General features: G+C 42.3%; 1 protein-coding gene across 29 annotated transcripts in view; it reads right to left on the bottom strand.

The window, feature by feature from the left end:
* Positions 1–17,655, bottom strand: part of MAGI1 (membrane associated guanylate kinase, WW and PDZ domain containing 1) — a 335,310-nt gene that overhangs the window by 1,512 nt on the left and 316,143 nt on the right. For 11 of the 29 annotated variants that reach the window (XM_038149644.1, XM_038149654.1, XM_038149656.1 and 8 more), the window contains 7 exons: positions 15,008–15,301; positions 11,644–11,847; positions 7,059–7,149; positions 6,880–6,943; positions 5,737–5,883; positions 4,417–4,555; positions 1–775 (listed from right to left, as the gene is read on the bottom strand). The exon at positions 1–775 is cut by the window's left edge. In XM_038149644.1, the coding sequence (XP_038005572.1) occupies positions 75–775; positions 4,417–4,555; positions 5,737–5,883; positions 6,880–6,943; positions 7,059–7,149; positions 11,644–11,847; positions 15,008–15,301 (1,640 nt within the window). In that variant the 3' untranslated portion in view covers positions 1–74. Of the gene's footprint in view, positions 776–2,348; positions 2,438–4,416; positions 4,556–5,736; positions 5,884–6,879; positions 6,944–7,058; positions 7,150–11,643; positions 11,848–15,007; positions 15,302–17,655 lie in introns of all 29 variants that reach the window. The other 18 variants (XM_038149649.1, XM_038149655.1, XM_038149669.1 and 15 more) reach the window with 10 other exon arrangements.

Genomic DNA, 17,655 nt, shown 5'->3' with positions numbered 1-17,655 from the left:
GAAAGCCAGGTTGGTTTCACTCTCTCCTCTGCTCCCTTGGTGTGGGGAAGGCGAGAGGGACCCCGGGGAGCCCCTCAGATGCTGAGGTCAGTGCTGCACTCCTTGTAGGGCCGCCTGCGCTGCTCGGGCGGGTGCCTGCGGCTTGGCTCGTGCTTCCAGCTGGGCTCTTCCCTCTCCCGGTGGCCAACTCGTTCCTCCCTGAGCCGTCTCTCAGGCGACCTCTCCCTCCGCCGGTCGGATGACTTGGCCCGTCGGTCGAGGGAGCTCTCTCTTCTCCGCTCAGGGGACCTCCTGGGCTCCGTGAGTCTCTCCAGTGACCGCCGCCGGCGGCCGGGCGACCGCTCTCTGCGCCTCTCAGGAGAGAGGTCTCTCCTCCTCTCAAGTCGCTCCCGCCTCTCCAAAGTGTTGTCAGCGCTCCTTGTCCCTTCCCTGCGCTTTTCAGGAGACCTCCTCTTCTGCCCGTTCACCACCACCCTCTCTGGCTGCCTTTCGTGCCTCCTCTCCGGCGACCTCTCCGTCTTCCTGCCTGGCACGTGGTCGTTGGTTTTAGAAGTCCCATTCCAAGTGTGGTGTTCATTGGGATGTCTGCTAAACTCTCTGCTGCCTTTTAGGTCTCTAACGTAAGTCCTCTTGTCCCCATGTTGTGATGATTTGTGAAGGTCTGGTGGATAACTGGACTCCGATGATGGGTGCTGCCGTCGGTCGGATGACGCGGGTTTCATTTCCGATACATTTTGTGAACCTGTGGCGGGACTGTTCCTGTCACTGCTGGGGTCTGAAAGAAAATAACAGCAAAGGGTTTGGTATTGATGCCTTCCGTGGTGCTGCGACACCACTTAGCACTCTTCAGACTTCATTAGTGACAAAAACAAACAACTGTTAAAGCAGTCAGCGAAGGCTAACCGAAGCTTTTGTTAATTTAACTGTGAACCACGAGAGTTACAGGTTAGTACTGGTGCTGCTCTGATCGTTAGCCATGTTTTGGTCCAAGCTGATCTCATCTTTATGCTCTTCTGGGCACGGGGCACTTTACATTTCTCCCCAAGCCCAATTCATAATGTTTCAGTTATGCTACATTCTTTCCAGTGGAAAAAAAACCATTGCAGTTCAGGTTGTTGGCTGCTTTTTTTTAATAGCTTCCAATAAAGAGGGCCTTTAGGAAACAATTTTTGTCTTTTAAGACATTATAAAGAACTGCCTTCCAGGTGTGGGAGGCCTTGGTTCAAATAGCAGAAAATGTACAGAAAATAGAATTGATTATTAAGTTTTCACCTTGTAAAATAACATTTTGAAGGTGTGAGAATTAGACTGTAATCATGCCATTTCCATTTCATTTAAGGCATAGCTTAATCTCACTTAGTTCTACCATGTTATGTAAAGTCCTAGGGTAGATTTTGGTTTTGCCACAATGATTCAAACAACGATGACAGTAGTTATGATTTTTTTCATATCAAAGCAATGGAAATATATTGTAATATGTAGGATGGCTTTGATTCAAATCTAATCTCCAGTTCATTATTTTTCATGTACTATTTGAGGTAAAATACAGCTGAGCTGCCTCTGCAAAGCAGAAGTAGAAAAAGAACATCCAAACTAAACCCCAGCCCTGTGCTGCAGCTAAGCTACAATTACTCACGTCACTTGTAACGAATGTTTATGAATGATTCATTACAAACATGAAAAACATTAAAGTAGCTGCTCTGCCCTAATGCAAGTGCTGCTTTTATTTGCTTATTGTTTTCTTTCTTAAAGTAACTCCTTCGTGGCAGCTTGGCTGGCATTAGCCACTTCCTTACACTTGCACCCCAACACGCACCTTGAGGAGGAATGCCCTGATGGCAATGACTGAATACCCTCACAAACACTTGTGGGGACAGATTTTTTATTTTCCCCCTCTTTTCCTCATTTTTGCCTTCCCTCCCACCAAGCCAAACACTCTACATTCCTCCTGCCATCATGCCAAGTGTCTCCCATTTGATGGCATTTCCACTCCTGAGCTTGGGAGGGTCGGTGTGTGCATGGGCTGTGATTCTTGTGAATTCCAAGTGAAACCCATGTTGCAACTCACGCGTGGGCATTTTTGCTCTATGAGCACTTTGAGGCCACAGCTGGTGACGGGACCATGCTGCTTTTCTGTGGCTGTAAGCACGTGGCTTGTGGCAACCTGCCTATCACACAAGGTACAAGCGAGGTTCAAACACGTCCTGTGGTGTGTGTACTTACAATTTGGGGGACGCAGGGTGTTCGGGATGAATTGCTGGACATATAGAATATAGCGAAGCAGAAAAGCAATGTGAGGGAATTAGGCCACAGCACAAAAACACCTAATATTGATTTTAGCTACAAACCGTAGTTTGATTATGGCCCATAAGGTAGAAGCAAGACTCCCCGAGCTTGTCATTTCTCATACATGCAGCGATATTAGGAGGTATCATCGCTGAGGAAGGAAGAGCCCAGCACCAAGAAAAGTAAGAGAAAGAGAAAGAGAAAAGTAGAAAATTTAGATTCCCTATAATAAAGATGAAAGAAAGAAAAATCTTCATATTTTATCTTAGAATAAAGAAAGTTTATTTTTCCAGTCAGATTGTCTAGGCTTCACCCAAATATAAGGCTGCAAAGACAGCAGTTGTTATTATTGTGACATAAAGAGACATCTAAGAGGTGATTCAATAACCCAGACAACGAGAGCATCCATTCTAAAAGACAGCTGGAACAGCGACACAGAATGTCATAGAAAAAACAGTAACAATCAAACAACAACGAAAAATAAAGTCCACCAGAGACCACAACATTAAAAATAAGTACAAAACTCATTACAAAAATATACAGCCTCATAGAGAAGCACGTTCCAATCAAGTCAGAAAAATATTGGAACTTAACATTATTAGAGGAACCATTTGCGACTGCAGCGAACAGAACAAAGAGAGAAAGGAGTCCCAAATGTTACAAGGATATTCTTTACAGTAGTGCAACCCCTGTATATTAAATCCTTGCTTGGAGAACGAACGTTTAGTAGTTAGCATTAGCCAAAAGAAAATTGGTGATGGATTTCCATCCTCAGTGCAACAGACATATGCTTTGAGAAGTGAAGCACTTAATTTACAGGGTATTTATGCAGTCTAGCATATGATACAGTACTGTACATCCAAAGGAGTATAGGAAAAGACAAAAGTAGAAAGAACATTACAGAATTTCAGTGCCATCATTGAACCTTCTGGTGTGCTATTTATATTACAGAAGTGTAAACCCACAACTTCCCTTCCATATCGTTAAACACTTCAATTGTTTGTTGGTTATACTCTGAATTGGTCATTTTAAGTTAAATAATGAGCAGACTGAGCAGAAACTCTCAAACATAGTACAGTAAATGAAAATAAAATCTAGTTCATAAATTGTGCAGTAGGGTTTTGTTTCTGGTGTTAGGGCATGGAGAGAATGATAAACACAGAACTTACTGACACAGAAATAACCCAAATACGGGGAGGAAAGTATAAAGGACATCCCTTCAATCATCAGTTTCTATAGAAACCTCAAAGACCTTTGGTTGGGAGTAGCCCTCCATCGAGGGCACAATATTTGACAATTATCTCAAATAAATAAGACATAATTATAATATTAAATAGTGTGCTAAGTTAAGCCACCCAGCAATCCAACCTCCAGGGGAAGAAAAGGAAATCTAATGCAATTCTTAGTAAGAAACGAGGACTGACTGTTTCCCCCAAGACAGACACAAGAGCACCTTTTCATAACCTCCTCACCTTTTCAGACCTTACAAATGAACTAGTTAAAACCAGCAGACTGTTTAAGGGGGGAGAAAAGGGCTCAGGAGGCCAAATCAATATATTTTTGCAGTAAAGCTTTTTTTTTCCTTCTTTTTCTCAAATAACTTTATAAATATTTACATAAATATTAAGGAAAGGCAAAAATCTCATAAGCCATCTTGGCATTCATGTCTATGGATACAGACAAGAACTAAGAGGAAAACCTAACAAAAAAAAAATAAATCACTGTTTCAGAATAGCAACTCGGGATCCCAGTTTTTGCATTGATTAGAAGAAGAGACCTATGTGAAACAACAATTCAGCCGCTGAGAAACAGTTTGGCACAGTTCAATGACATTCCTTTTTTGGCTGGCAAGACAATAAGGTTTGTTTTATTTTGTTTTGCTTTCCTCTCTGATCACCAAAAAATACTGCTATGATGATCTTGCCTTACACTGCGCCCCAAGTCCATGGAAGCAAGCAAAGGATGAAATGTGTAGAAAATTCAGCACAAGCGAGGCAATTATATGTTGCAAAGGTTGGTAAGACACTGGTGAGAAAGGAAAATAAAAAAGAATTCCCGCTTCAGATCTTGAGACACATATTCATGGAGTGATGCCAGGGAAGAAAGGAATGTTTTCATAGTTTGACCCACCATATTCTGGGACAGAGCCATCTCCACGTTTCAGAAACAGGCGGACCTTGCGGCCACCATTTTTAATCAGTTCGATGGCCCGAGCGTGCTTCATGTTCTTGGTAGTTTCTCCATTGATCTCTAAGATTTCATCACCGATCTGCCAATGAAATAAAGAGACTATGATTAGAAACAAGCCCCCACGAGGGTCCCTACCAGCACACCACAAGACAGTGGGCACAACAAAGCTGGAACAACTATGCATCAGGTGAAGCTAAACATGCCCAACTCCTTCCAGTGAGTGCCCACTGTGTAGGAGTCTGGGAGACATGAAGACGATGGAGAAAGCTTGAGGTATCAAAATATTTCACTGCTGTTCTGAAAAATCACTTTGCAATTACTGTATTGCCCAATAGTAAGTGCAGTGTTAGAACTGGTGCTATTTTATTTAATTTTGATTATTTGTGAAGTCTTCAGTCAAAGCAGTTGCTCGTTTCAAAGCAGTTGCTTTGCTGCTGCAACCGGGATGTTTACAGACCTCTTTCAGGTCTGTTCCTAACTTGGATACAGTTGATACAGATATATAACTTGGATATAGATACCTACTGTGAATCAGCAAAGCTGATTCTGTAAATATAATAATTTATCAGAATAAAAAAAACAGGGCATGGAAGAGTTTATCAAAGCATTGACTTTCATAGGGCAGCACTGATTTTGCACCATATTTTCAACAGCAAAATTTTTTTGACTCATAGATCAAGACCCTAGCAACAAGAATTTTGAAAATGCCCTTCACATGGCATATCTGGAGACAATGACATGTGTGGGAAAGTTATAATGCATTCTCTAACAAAGGTCCAAGCACTACAAAAAACCTGTCAAGTTATTTCTTCGGCAGGCATTTTATAACATATGCCCTTGTTATATAATGTTTGTCATTTAGCTGATACATGAAGCTAGCAATTAATGCTAATCAGAACCTACATTATAAAATAATTTTGTAACCCATGGGCCATAGACATGTTCTGTCCCCTCTCTGCCCACTAGCAGGCAAAGACTGTGGCTGTTCCATTTTCACTGCTACACGTGCCCTTAGGCTTTAAACAATAGATCATGTACTAGAGTTTGGAAAGCAGTGTTGGAAGAAGGGGGTGAACTCTTCCACTGAACACACACTGCTATAGACTGAACAGCAAAAGTGACAGATGCCATCAGCAGAAGTAAACAGAAACCACTTTCAGTTCACGTTTAATTTCCCTTTTAGCTAGAGCAGCAGAAGGGGGACGCAGGGAAGTCAGTTTATTCCAAAGCAAGGTGGTTTTAAAGGCAGTTTGTGCATACCCTCATTTTCCCACATCTCTCGGCGGGCCCATCCTCAGCGAGCCGCAGCACGTACAGGTCCATGTTGTACTCCCGGCCGCCTCGCAGGCTGAAGCCAAACCCTTTGGCTCCTCTTTCTAGCTCAACAGTGTAAAAGTCTTGGTCCTGCTGGAGAGAACACAGCAAACACCCAATTGTACAGAAAGTCAAATACTGCTCCGCTCTCATGTTGGAATTATTCAAGCAATGTTTTGTTGGTAATAATTAAAAATGGAAATTCAGTTGAATTTTCACAGCAGACCAGGATTTGCTGCTTTCTCAGAACCAACTCTGCAATTTGGACTTCTGGTGGTCAGTGAAGGGCTGTTGGAATGAGTGGGCTTGGCCATGTCCTGTGGTGCATTTTGGGCACCCCTGTTACACAGAACCTCCTATACCCAGGGCAGGAGGGGACATTTTGGGAAGGTGGTTAAAGGTTCTACCAACCTTTGAAGGCAAGGACAACCTCCCTGCCAGTGCCAGCTTTAGTGCAGTGTCTGATGGCACCTGGCGTGAGCCTGTGCCATGGTGCTGGCTTTTTGTGTTGTTACCACATCATTTATTCCTTTGCAAGAAGCTCAGAAGCCTTTGCATTGTTTTTCTCAAATGCTATTATGGTGATGTTTTGAAGTCCCTAATGGAAGATGTTACTTCTGGGATGGCCAGTGGCAAGGAAAGTTAACAGTGAGATAGATAATCTCTCTAATAAGATGCCGTCTGTGCAAGCTGGAACACTCCAGCTATTGCCCCTTATTAAGTTTTCCTCTTTTTTATTCTCTGAATTTATCATTTCCACACAACAATACTTTCTGGAGAGGCCCCACACAACAGACAATTCAATAAACAAACACAAAAATTATTACTGCCCTAAAAATGTCAGCTCTTTTTTTCTTTATTTTTTACTCCCTCAAAGTCTCTATGAGAATGTGTTGGAAATGTTTCTCAGCTGAAACAACAGCAACACATATTAAGAAACTAATCAGCAAATTCCTCTTTCTTTTCAGGAGACTGAGGGTGAGCAGCTTCTCAGTAGGAATTTTCAAGGGAACTGTTCAAGCACAGCCCTCAAGCAGATTGGAAACAACAGTCTGTGGTAAGCAAAACAATTAGAGATGTACTCCTTACCTGTGCTGCTTGGGGTGGTTTGAAATCAAACTGGGATTCCTGCTTTGGTTTGGTGTTGTTCCTGCTGTAATGAATGAAAGGGAGAGAGGAAAAATACAGCTCATGGGACGTGAAAGTGATGAAGAAGTAACCGAAGAGAGAGCATGTTGAGATGCCCTCCTCAAGGAAAACAATCTGACCTGGTCTCCTGTGGTATTTGCTGAGGAGTATGTGTGGTTGTGATTGTAGCAATTTTTTCTGCATTGGTCAATAAAGTAGCATTGGAGGATTCTGCAAAATAGATTTTGTTTTTATTATGAGGGAAGACCACAGGCTATTCACTGAAAGAAAAAAAAAAGAGTTTTGCAAAAGCATTTCACGGAGAAGCAACATTACATTGTTTTTATAGAACTGGAGATGGGATCAAATTTCTTAATTCCCTAAATTAATATAATAAATATTTATATGAATCTGTACACTCAACTGGAAAATGAAAAAAAAAATTAAATTAGGACATCTGGATTGGAACCCCCCTGGACCATTAGACACATTGATGAAGACTCACTTTTAGATGAAGGATTGAACAAAGTTTTGTCTATTGTCTAAAGACATGGATTCCAACCAATTAAGTCTCTCAATATTGTAGGTTGGGTGGATTAATTTTATAGCATCTATAACTATTCCAGGGATTATAAGTTTATCAGTCCTTCTTCCATCAGAATCTGCAATCTCCAGTAGAATTGATATGTGGCTCTTATCCAATACCTCACAAGATGACACTGAATGTGGCTAAAACCCAAATTTAGGTTTTAGCCTTCTCTGAAATACAACCCACTGCTGCCTCAGCACTGAAAGCAGGAATGTGGAGCCACCAGTACCAAATGCATCAATAACTCTGGGTAACACTTACAAAAGGGTGCACTGAGAGAATACAGGGAGCAGGAGTAATTTCTAAGCTTAATTTCTGCCATGGTAAAGGGCTCTCAGCTCACATCAGCCTGTGGAAATTCCAGATTTCTTTAGGCATGGAAGGAGGGGCTCCAAGGAGAGGTCCTGTCTCCTGCTTCCCACAACTGAGATGGGAGTAACTGAAAAGTGGCTATGTAGATGTCCCTCACAGTATGGCAGGGCAGACTATTCCCCTTGTCATTCTGCAGCTGCATCACAGACTTCAGTAGGACCAGAGTTAACCCCAAACTCACTTAAAATTCTTCCTAAAATTAAGGTCATGTCAATCCCATTAGCCAAATAATAGCAACACAGACCCAGAACTCTTCTGTATTGAACCCAACAGATTTTCCAGGACTATATATTGTACCAATTCTGAACTGATATTAGTACTGAAGATTTTCAAATGCTGAATTGCTCCAGAAGACAGCAGTTGCTGAAAACACCCCTCCTCTCCTGTGGGAGTTTGACTTCAGAAGAAGTCTCAGTGGTACTCCATGTACCTTGATGGTGCTTAACCACACAAAATGCTCAACAGTTCTGTTGGTTGCACTTGGAGAATGATGGACAGGGTCAGCAGAAACACCCACTCATCAGACATGGCATTCCCAACTAAAGCCACTGCAGTTGCAGGCAGCTGCTCCTTTGCAGAACAGCTCTGTACACAGGAGCCTCCCTCTTTGTGTTTATACCCATTGTATCCAGGAGAAACCCACAGATTGCAAGTACCTACAAAATACTGACCATGATCCACCTTTCAAGACCAAAATCTAAACTGAATACACAGCCTCTAAGACAACAGTGACAAAAACTGGATGGAAACATCTGGGTCTCCAACATAAAATTACAAGGCCTTATACCCTGCCCTTGTTTGCCTCTCAAGCTACAGGCATCCACTAATTCATTTTACTGGCTATGGAGAAATCTGCCATTATTAAACAGAGTCCAGCTGTACTACAAAATTGCAGCAATGGGAGGGTTTTTGCCTGAATTAAGATGTGGTGAACCCTGGGAGTTTAACTTCATTTACTTCATGGATTGATATTAGTTCTGGAGCAGTCAAGATATGGGGAAGCTTTTCCTTTCTGTAGCTATTTGCATATCAAGGGAAATTCAGGAAAAGGGACAGAGAAAAAGAAGAACCACTTAAACAGATGGGTGCAACAAGAACACAGCTCCTTTGCCTGCAGTGCTGTGCCCAAGTTAACATGCCCAAACCCTCAGCATATGGAGCTGGAACATCTTCCAGACCAGAGCTGGCTTGTGTCCAGCAGCTCAGAGAGCAAGAGAGGCTCCTGGGTCTGCCTGCACCTCTCAGTGTAGGCATGACCAAACCACACCCTTGTGATGATGTGACACTGACAGCTGGCTTGTGTCAGAAGAGGTCCCTACGTGTAGCTACACTGTTGGGGTTTAAGAAATAATTCTGTTTATTTTGTAAAGACGCCTTGATGTCAAAATCTGTCTCCTACATAAGAAAGCCCCAAAACATGGTTAAGTGTTCTGTATTCATCCAGAACAAAAGCCACAAATATTTGCAGATCAGATGAAGATGGGCTTCAAAGAGAATGCAAGATTCCTACCCTTTAGTAGGTCACACTAATAATACCAAGCAGAGGAACAACACATCTTTGGTACAGATGTATCTTCACACCACTGTACTGCATCTATCTTTAGCCCACCCTCTCCCATGAGTCAGGAGTTGTGCATAATTTTGCCAGTGCTTTAGACACTGCTTCAGGATGCATGCCAGCCACCATGCAAAACTGGAACAGAATATAGCAGAAATTATCTTTAGTACAATTATAATTGCGTGTTCTAAACTTTCCATATTTCATTGATTCCTTGTCCTCTTCTGCCCTAAAACTCCCAGTCACCAATTACATGCCTCATGTAAGCCTGTCCTGTTCCAGCATTCTGTATCCTTGAATCTGCTGGAAGTGTGGTAAAGCATCATCATTTCATTGCAAATACAATCCAGCAGTCATCTGTGCCAGTTAACTTGTGCAAGACTTATTACAAAGCAAAAACCCTTGGTGTTTTTAATAATGTTAGAAGAGATTAGCAGTGTGAGTTTATTGTGAGTCTTGTGATGCACCTCAGTTTCATGTTTATCTGACGAGTGGCTTCTGATTTATACTCCCCCCTCCTTGAAGCACACAGACCATTTATATTTGCCAAAAAAGCACTCAAAAAGAAACAAAAGAAAACAACAAATCAAGGAAAGCATACAAAGACATCAAAAAGAAAACAACACTGAGACAGATTTCTTGTATCTCATGGGGTTTTAGAGCAAACCCCTCAGAGATTTTGAGAGTGTTGGGTCTTACTGTCTTTTGGAAAATAAATGCAGATAATACTATGCAAAGTTGGCAATCTGACTTGGAATTTCAAAGTGACAGTAAATAAAAAGACTTAAAGCCTGAATTGCTATGAAAGCAGAGTTGATTCCTTCCCCAAAGAACAGCTTTCCATCTCCTCCAGGAATACGTGATGTCAATCACAGGTACATGTTTCCCTAACCTAAGCAATTTACATGATATTTGGGACACATACTTGCATGAGCAAGACTGGCTCAGCATTTATGTCAGGAGGTTATATTCTTAAATCATTCAGAAGTTGCTTAGTTCTCAGATGGTTTTGCTTTTTTAGAAAATAAGCATTTTATTTACTTAAAGATTCACCTTCCTTTTTATCAGAGACTAAAATACAGGTAATGAACAATTCTTCTCTCAGTTTATCTTCCAAAACAGGTATGCACAGGCCAGCTCAAACGTTAGCTGGATTCACAGCCATTTTATTATTCATGAACACCCTATTTGCTCCAAGCAGCAGAGGATTATACAGCATTTGACCTGGTACCCACTAGACAGTAGGAAAATAAAGCTTTTGTGCAAAACAGATCACCCTAAACAGAAATAATTTATAACCAGATCATATCTCTTCCTGGTCTGTGGGGAGCAATGTGGAAAGGTTTCTGCCCAACCAGCTCTCACTTTGAACCCATCCATGGCAGAGAAGCACAATAAAGAAAGAAAATACTCAGAATTTAGAACCACAGCAATTTTAGATCTGCTGCAGATAATTTAACAGGTTTCTGATCAGTTCAGATATTTGGGGATCAAGCCAGAGATTAATTTAATGGAACTGATACATAACACAGATCCTTATTTTTATTAAATACTTCAGTGACCCTAAATCAGCACCAAGTGTCAACTTATTATTAGGGAATCTGCACATTCCCTCTCACCTGAAACAGTGAGATCCTGTCTAGGGTAACTCTTAAAATGCAACTTCAGAACCATCCCCATTTAAGCAGTCATTTAAAAATGTACTGAGCTTGCTCCCAAAGCAACTTACCCAGAATAAAAGAAAATCTGCTTTTGAAACAGCTTAAAACATGTCAAAGTGTTTATCTCTTTCTGTGATCTCCTTACTCTATAGCCTGCTTGTGTCTATACAAAGCTTCAGGAATCACATATCCTAACAAGTGGTTCCCAAATATTCTAAAGCTGCATTACTAAGCTAAGAATCAAACCAAAGTGTATCGAGAGATCCATCAAATTTATGGAAGATCATTTTAAGCAGATGCATGGAATGCAATATTCTTTTTTTTGTATCGCTGAATCAGCACCTCCCTGTTAAAAACCAACCATCTCTACAAAAAGAAACAAAAAACAAACCTACAGGAAACTCACAACCTCCCTCACTGCTAACTCCCAAAGCGGGAGCGGAAACTGACCCCTCCGCGGCTCTGCATCTCCAAGTGACAGAAAAATCCCAGGGAACAGAACCAAGAAAGGGGTGAGGCAAGAGAGCAGGAAACAGATACTTTACCATCTCCTGGAATGATGCGCAGGGTGACGGTGTTTCCCGCTTCCTTAATGAGGTTGACGATGTCGGAATGCGACTTGTTGGTGATGGAGCACCCATTGACGGCCAAGATCCGGTCGCCGACTTTCAGCTTCCCGCAGCGGTCGGCGGGGCTCCCTTCAATTATCCGACCTATTTTGTGAGGCATGGCCACACATGCATTTCCCGCTTTTGTATTGGTTTGGGGGTTGTTTTTTTGTTTTGTTTTGGTTTTGGTTTTGGTTTTTTTTTTTTTTATTGTTTACGTATGTGGGAATATGGTGAAGGGGAAAAGGAAAAAAAGGGTTGAAAAGGGAAAGAGAAGGTTAAGGGTTAATTAATTAATGCATCAAGCAAAAGTTATTATAGGATAGCTTTGCTGCCAGTGTTCAAAACATTGGCAATCAACTAGTTGAGTGCACAACACTTTACTTCTTCCACAAAAAGGTGTTTTGTTAATCCCTCAAAACTCCCCCCAAGTGGATTTCTGTTAATAAATGGTGCAATTTTTATTGACTACAACTGCACTTAGCAGCTCCATCATAACCCAAATCTGATTTTGTTTTTGAAGAAAAAAATTGAAACTGTTTGTAGAAAACTCAACTTTCCTTCTCAAAGATTACATCAGTGTCAGTCTTTCTAGTCCTTCTCCAAGCCAACTGCTGTTCAAGCTTCTGCCAATGTTTTGTTCTTTCTCAATTTAGAAAGATAAAATCATTCTAGGCCTAGGAGGGAGTGTGGCTCCCTATCTACCACACAGACCCACTCTACCAGTGCTGCACGGGGAAGCAACATGAAACGTTTTTCTTCCACTGTGAATAAAGGTACTACCAGGGAAGGCACAGGACCACTACAGATGGGCCAAGACTGACAAAGGTAACCTGTTTGGTGCTGGCACCCACCTCAGCCTCTATTAACCCTTCCTCTTTTATGATCTTAGATGGAACAAGGTGGGAACAAAGAAGGAATAAGGTTCTCCTCATTGAAATACCTCTAAAACCACGCACAAAAACATTCAGATGTCTGACACACAGAGTGAGAGCACTTTAGGATGAATGTGTTCTGGAGACAAAATTCTCCTCCTGTTCCATGCAGTTGTTTTGTTTCAAAAACACTGGGTTGTTCATAACATGCAGAATTGGGACACAGGGAATACATGACATCACTCAGATAAATCCAGTGAGCTTTTCTACAGCTCCTTTATGTGGGAAAGAGGCCTTGGGGCACACAGCACAAGGACATCTCACACTTTGCATCCACAATACATTCACCCTCAAGATGCACTTCCCCATCTCTGCTGTAGTCTTCATTTGATAAGTAGTTTTAGAGACACACACACATGACAACACTAGAAAGACCATAAAGAAGAAAAGGCTAAGACAAGGATATGTGAGGTTGGAAAGATGCGATGAAAACTGGCAGAAAGTGTTAATATTAGTTACAAACATTAGGGAGAATTTTTTAAAAATTATTTTACCATGATGTTAGAAAGTTTCTCTTTCTGGTAATACAAAGCCCCATCCAGTTTGCAGTCTATCCCTGTTTTGAGGATGTGAGTTTCTACTCTATCCAATCCACTAAGCACAGATGACAGAGCCCACACCAAAGTGACCAAGGTGGGTTTTAGAACCAGTTTGGCCCATCTCTATATACTACCCATGAAAGAAAGAAACTACAAAGCAGGTCCAGAGCAAGCACCAGACAGCAGAGGGAACACATCTCATGCGGAGTGTTAGGAAAAAACTGAATATACTTGAAAAAATTAAAGGAAAAACAGTCACAGATCAACACATCTCCTTGGGAGCCCCTGCACAGAAAACTTCCAGTTAGCAAGAATTTTGGGCTAAAGCAAATACAACTTTTTATAGCCTCAGGTCAAGGTTTCTCTGCAGAGAAGAGTTACAGCATAATCTTCATACAGTAAAATTATTTACACGTTTGCAAAGCCATTCAGAGGATAAAAGCATACCCTCTGTTCTAGACTGTGTTTAGTTTAATCAGTTTTACATCACACCATTGTGTCCTGGCCCCAAAACACCTATCCTCGAAGAGCAGCTTCCAGCAGCAAGGACAGTGTGAGAGAGTCTAAAATCTGAGAACTGACAGAACTCAATGCACTAGTTTTGTACTACATCATTCCCCCTTGAAATCTCTGCTGCCAGACTTCCCAGAACAGAGCTAGAAATGGCCCGTTCTACATCAATACCAGCAAAGGTGGTGGTGCTCCCTTGATGTATTACTAAGGGTGTCACTGATGGGCAAAGGCAAGAAATGTCAGAAAATAAAGCCTGGGAGAATGAGGGAAAGGCCACTTCATGCACCTGCATGTCCCAGGAGCAGTCAAGCTGCACAGGGAGCCTGCAATACATTTTCTGTGCAAACCACAGCACTGCTGTGGGAGGTACTGTGAACACAGGGGCTCTGTCCTTCCATTCCCTCCACCCCTATCATGTGCCACAGACTAAGGGAACATCTTCCTTCACAAAGTACAAGTGGATCTCGCCTCTGGCCTCCTTTTGGAGGAGATGGAAAGGGAAGAAAATAGCATCTCTGACTGGTTTCCTCCTTGCAATGTCACTTCTGCTTGAGAACAGGCTGTTCTGGGCATATTTGCAAAACCAGCTTATGTACATCTCCTCTGCAGCAACCCCTGGAAATGGGTATCTGACCAGCAGAAAGACTGTCTTGAGACAGAAACCATGACCACCTTTATTAGGTCAGGATATTACGTCTGACATAGCTTAAACTTAATTTCTTCCTACTCTGAAGAAATGCATTTGGGAAAAGGTCAAATGGGTAAAAGAAACATCCTGTATTTTTAACAGTATTCCCCATTTTATGTCTCACCAGCAAGCAGTATTAATTAAAACTTTCCAGCTACCAGCATGCTCACAACATGATGATGATCAGAATAACCCTGATTGCCAAAGAGAAGTTAATCAGTTTAAGCATTACTGCTTTTAAATCAACTGGCTTGATTCCACCATCACGAGACATATTTCATTCCACCTGCTACATTTCTGCACTGGCAAACAGCACCACTGAGAGGATCCCCAGCTGCTCCTCTGGGAGCAAACCCCAGAGAGGCTCTCCAGAAAGTGAGCACCACGAACTGCCATTGGTGGCATTTTAGCTCTTCAAGTTGCGATGTCTTATCTCACCTTTCTCAACTCAGTGCCGAACAACACCCAGGAGGCAAACACCTGCTGAGTCTTTGCCTCTGATTTTGCTATTAACTACATAAATCGGGGCACGCTCATGACTTTTAATTAAAGAGATCCCCACCCGCTTCCTCGGGCCGCCAGCCTCAATCTCACCGGAGGCGCAACCGAAACCCCGCGGGACTCACCGAACGTCGTCCCTGCCTCGGGCCTGCTCACCGACGAGACGATGACGAAGCCGAAGCCCTCGTTCTCACCACGGCGGATCTCCACGTCGTAGGGCTGCACCACGGCGCTGACCACGCCGCTGCCGCCGCCGCCGCCGCTGCCGATGCCGCTGGTGCTGCCGCTGCCCGAGCTGACCGTGTTGAGGGAGTTCTGGCTGCCCTGCGGCGTTCGCTTCTCCTCCGTCAGCGAGGCCGGCTGGTTGCTGCTGTGGTGGGAGGAGGCCGGGGATGGGACTTCATTCTCTGCCTTGGGAACTGGGGAGGAGGGAACAAAGAGTATTCAAGCAGGCTGCACCATTTAGTGCTTGGAGAGAGGTGTCTACTGAGAAAAGGGTGAAAGAAAATCACCTGCTTTAGTCTGCCCATCTATGGCCATGCTTTCAATAGTTCTGCTGGGTGGTGGCACTGCCCACACTGCTCACCCTCTCCTGTGTGTGTTCATTCAGCCAAAGCTGCCCACTGCCAAACTGCAGCCTGGTTAAACCAGTGCAGTGCTCCATGCTTGGATGCTCTGTGGCATTTTAAACCTGGATTACATTAGCTCAAAGGTGCCTCCTCTAGCTATTGCATCCCCACTTCAGTTACATACGTACAACCATATGTATGTTGCACATATATAGGCACAAGCCACAAGGAGAGGCAGTAATATCTCACACCACTACCTTCTGTGTAGTTTTAAACTGAAAGCTATCAATTAGTGCATTGATTGCTTTTGATTAATGGGATCTTTAGTAATAACAATCTCTCAATGTGAGCAAAACAACTTGTGAACCAAACATTTCTGGATAGAAGAACCAGCAACTATCACTTGTACAGTGTGGTACAGACATTAAATATTGTTAACATTAATATTAAACAAGTGTTTAACAGCAACTGAAGTTGGAAGGGGTATTAGTTTAAAATCTAATCAGCTACCACAAGGCTTGAAGAAATCTCAAAAAAAATTGCTTAGTCCAGAGCCTGCTCGAGTGAGGGCCAACTCTACCTAATATTAGTCCTGACAGATGTTTGTCTAATCAGCTGTTAAATATCTCCCTAGGCAATCTATTGGTTGCAATATCTGACTTAAATCTTCCCTGCTGCTACATAAGGCTATTATTTCTAGTGCTATCTAACAGGCATATGGAGAACATATTATTCCCTTCCTCTTTGCAGCAGCCTCTTATAGTCTTGGGAAGTTTAATACCTCCTCCCCCTCCTCTGCTTTAAGCTAAAGAATCCAAATTCGTTCAATATTTCCTTTCAGGCCATGTTTTCTAGAGCTCTCCTTATTTTCCCTGGTCTTCTGGACTCCCTCCAGTTGGGCTCTCTCCAACTCAAATATGTCTTTCTTGAAGTGCTGGACCATATTGCACTAAGCCATCATCTGCTGGGAAATCAGGAGAATTTCCCCCTGCCTACATCCCTGCACAGTCTTTTTCTTCACCTGAGCCAACCTCTGCACAAAGCTCGTGGCCCACAATAGCTTCCACTTCTTGTTACTCAGCCTGTTCTCCACAGCCCATTTGTGCAGCTGAGAGCAGCATATTGCACTTGTCCTTGCTGAATGGCTGCCTCTGCTAATCAGGTCACTTCTCCAATTTGGTGAATTAAAATTAAGTTGAAGATCTTAAAAGCATCAGCATGAAAATGGATGGCAAACAAAATCTAAACCTGTAAAATGACTATGCAAAAAAAAAAAAAAAAAGTACTTTAAAATATCCTTGGATAGAAATCCTGTCTTCACTTATATATTAAAAGTATGTACTAAATAGACAGCACTTTTTATATTAAGATTACAGGAGCATAAAATTCCCCCTACATGAATCTCAGGACAGAGAATACTCATTTAGGTGAACACTCTTTTTCTACTGGCATACAGATGACAGGAGGAACAAGGGACCAAATTTCAGGAACAGCCTTCTCCACAAAGTTCTGCTGAAATGTAAAAGCCTGTAAATATAAGGTGAAAGAAGGGATTCTGAATAATTTATCCTAGAGTAAGTGTCCACATTTGCAATGATTCAGAAATAGCTCGATCTGCAGTAACATGCCTCTGAATGAAATATCAAGAGAGATCTCATGCATCTAAATCTTTCATGGTAATTTCCAGCCTGGAGGCTGTAAAACTGCATAGAAAATCTACACACAAAAACAATACCAAAATTCAGCTTCCTTTCCCCTTCCTCCCAATGCTCTTCTAAAGCTTCTCTCACACCAGACTTTGGTCAGGAATTAAAGAGAGGCTGTCAGAGGGGAGATATAACCTGGTGTTTAATCCACAGCGGGAAGAAAGAAAGAAATGAGAAGTGAACATTTATTTATTATCGTGCAGAAGTAGCTCAGACCTGGATAAGAGCACAGAGCAATTTTAGAGGTACTTTTCTAGTCCTAACTTCCACTGAGGACCTAATTTCCAACCTGAATGTTATTTTGATTCTCTCTAAGATCAAAGTACCTCACTGCCTATTTATCTGATGATGCCTAAACTTGAAAAGCTATATAATATCCTTTTCTTTGAGTGAGTAAAAGCAAGTCCCACACCTAAGTTCCTAAAGGGCCTCAAAGGGACAGGCAGCACTCAAAAGTTACTCTCCAGTATTAAACACATGGCCACATGTTATTCAGAA

Source organism: Motacilla alba, chromosome 12 (genome assembly GCF_015832195.1).
Source record: "Motacilla alba alba isolate MOTALB_02 chromosome 12, Motacilla_alba_V1.0_pri, whole genome shotgun sequence".
NCBI classification, from domain to species: Eukaryota; Metazoa; Chordata; class Aves; order Passeriformes; family Motacillidae; genus Motacilla; species Motacilla alba.
This window is presented reverse-complemented; position numbering and strand designations above follow the sequence as displayed.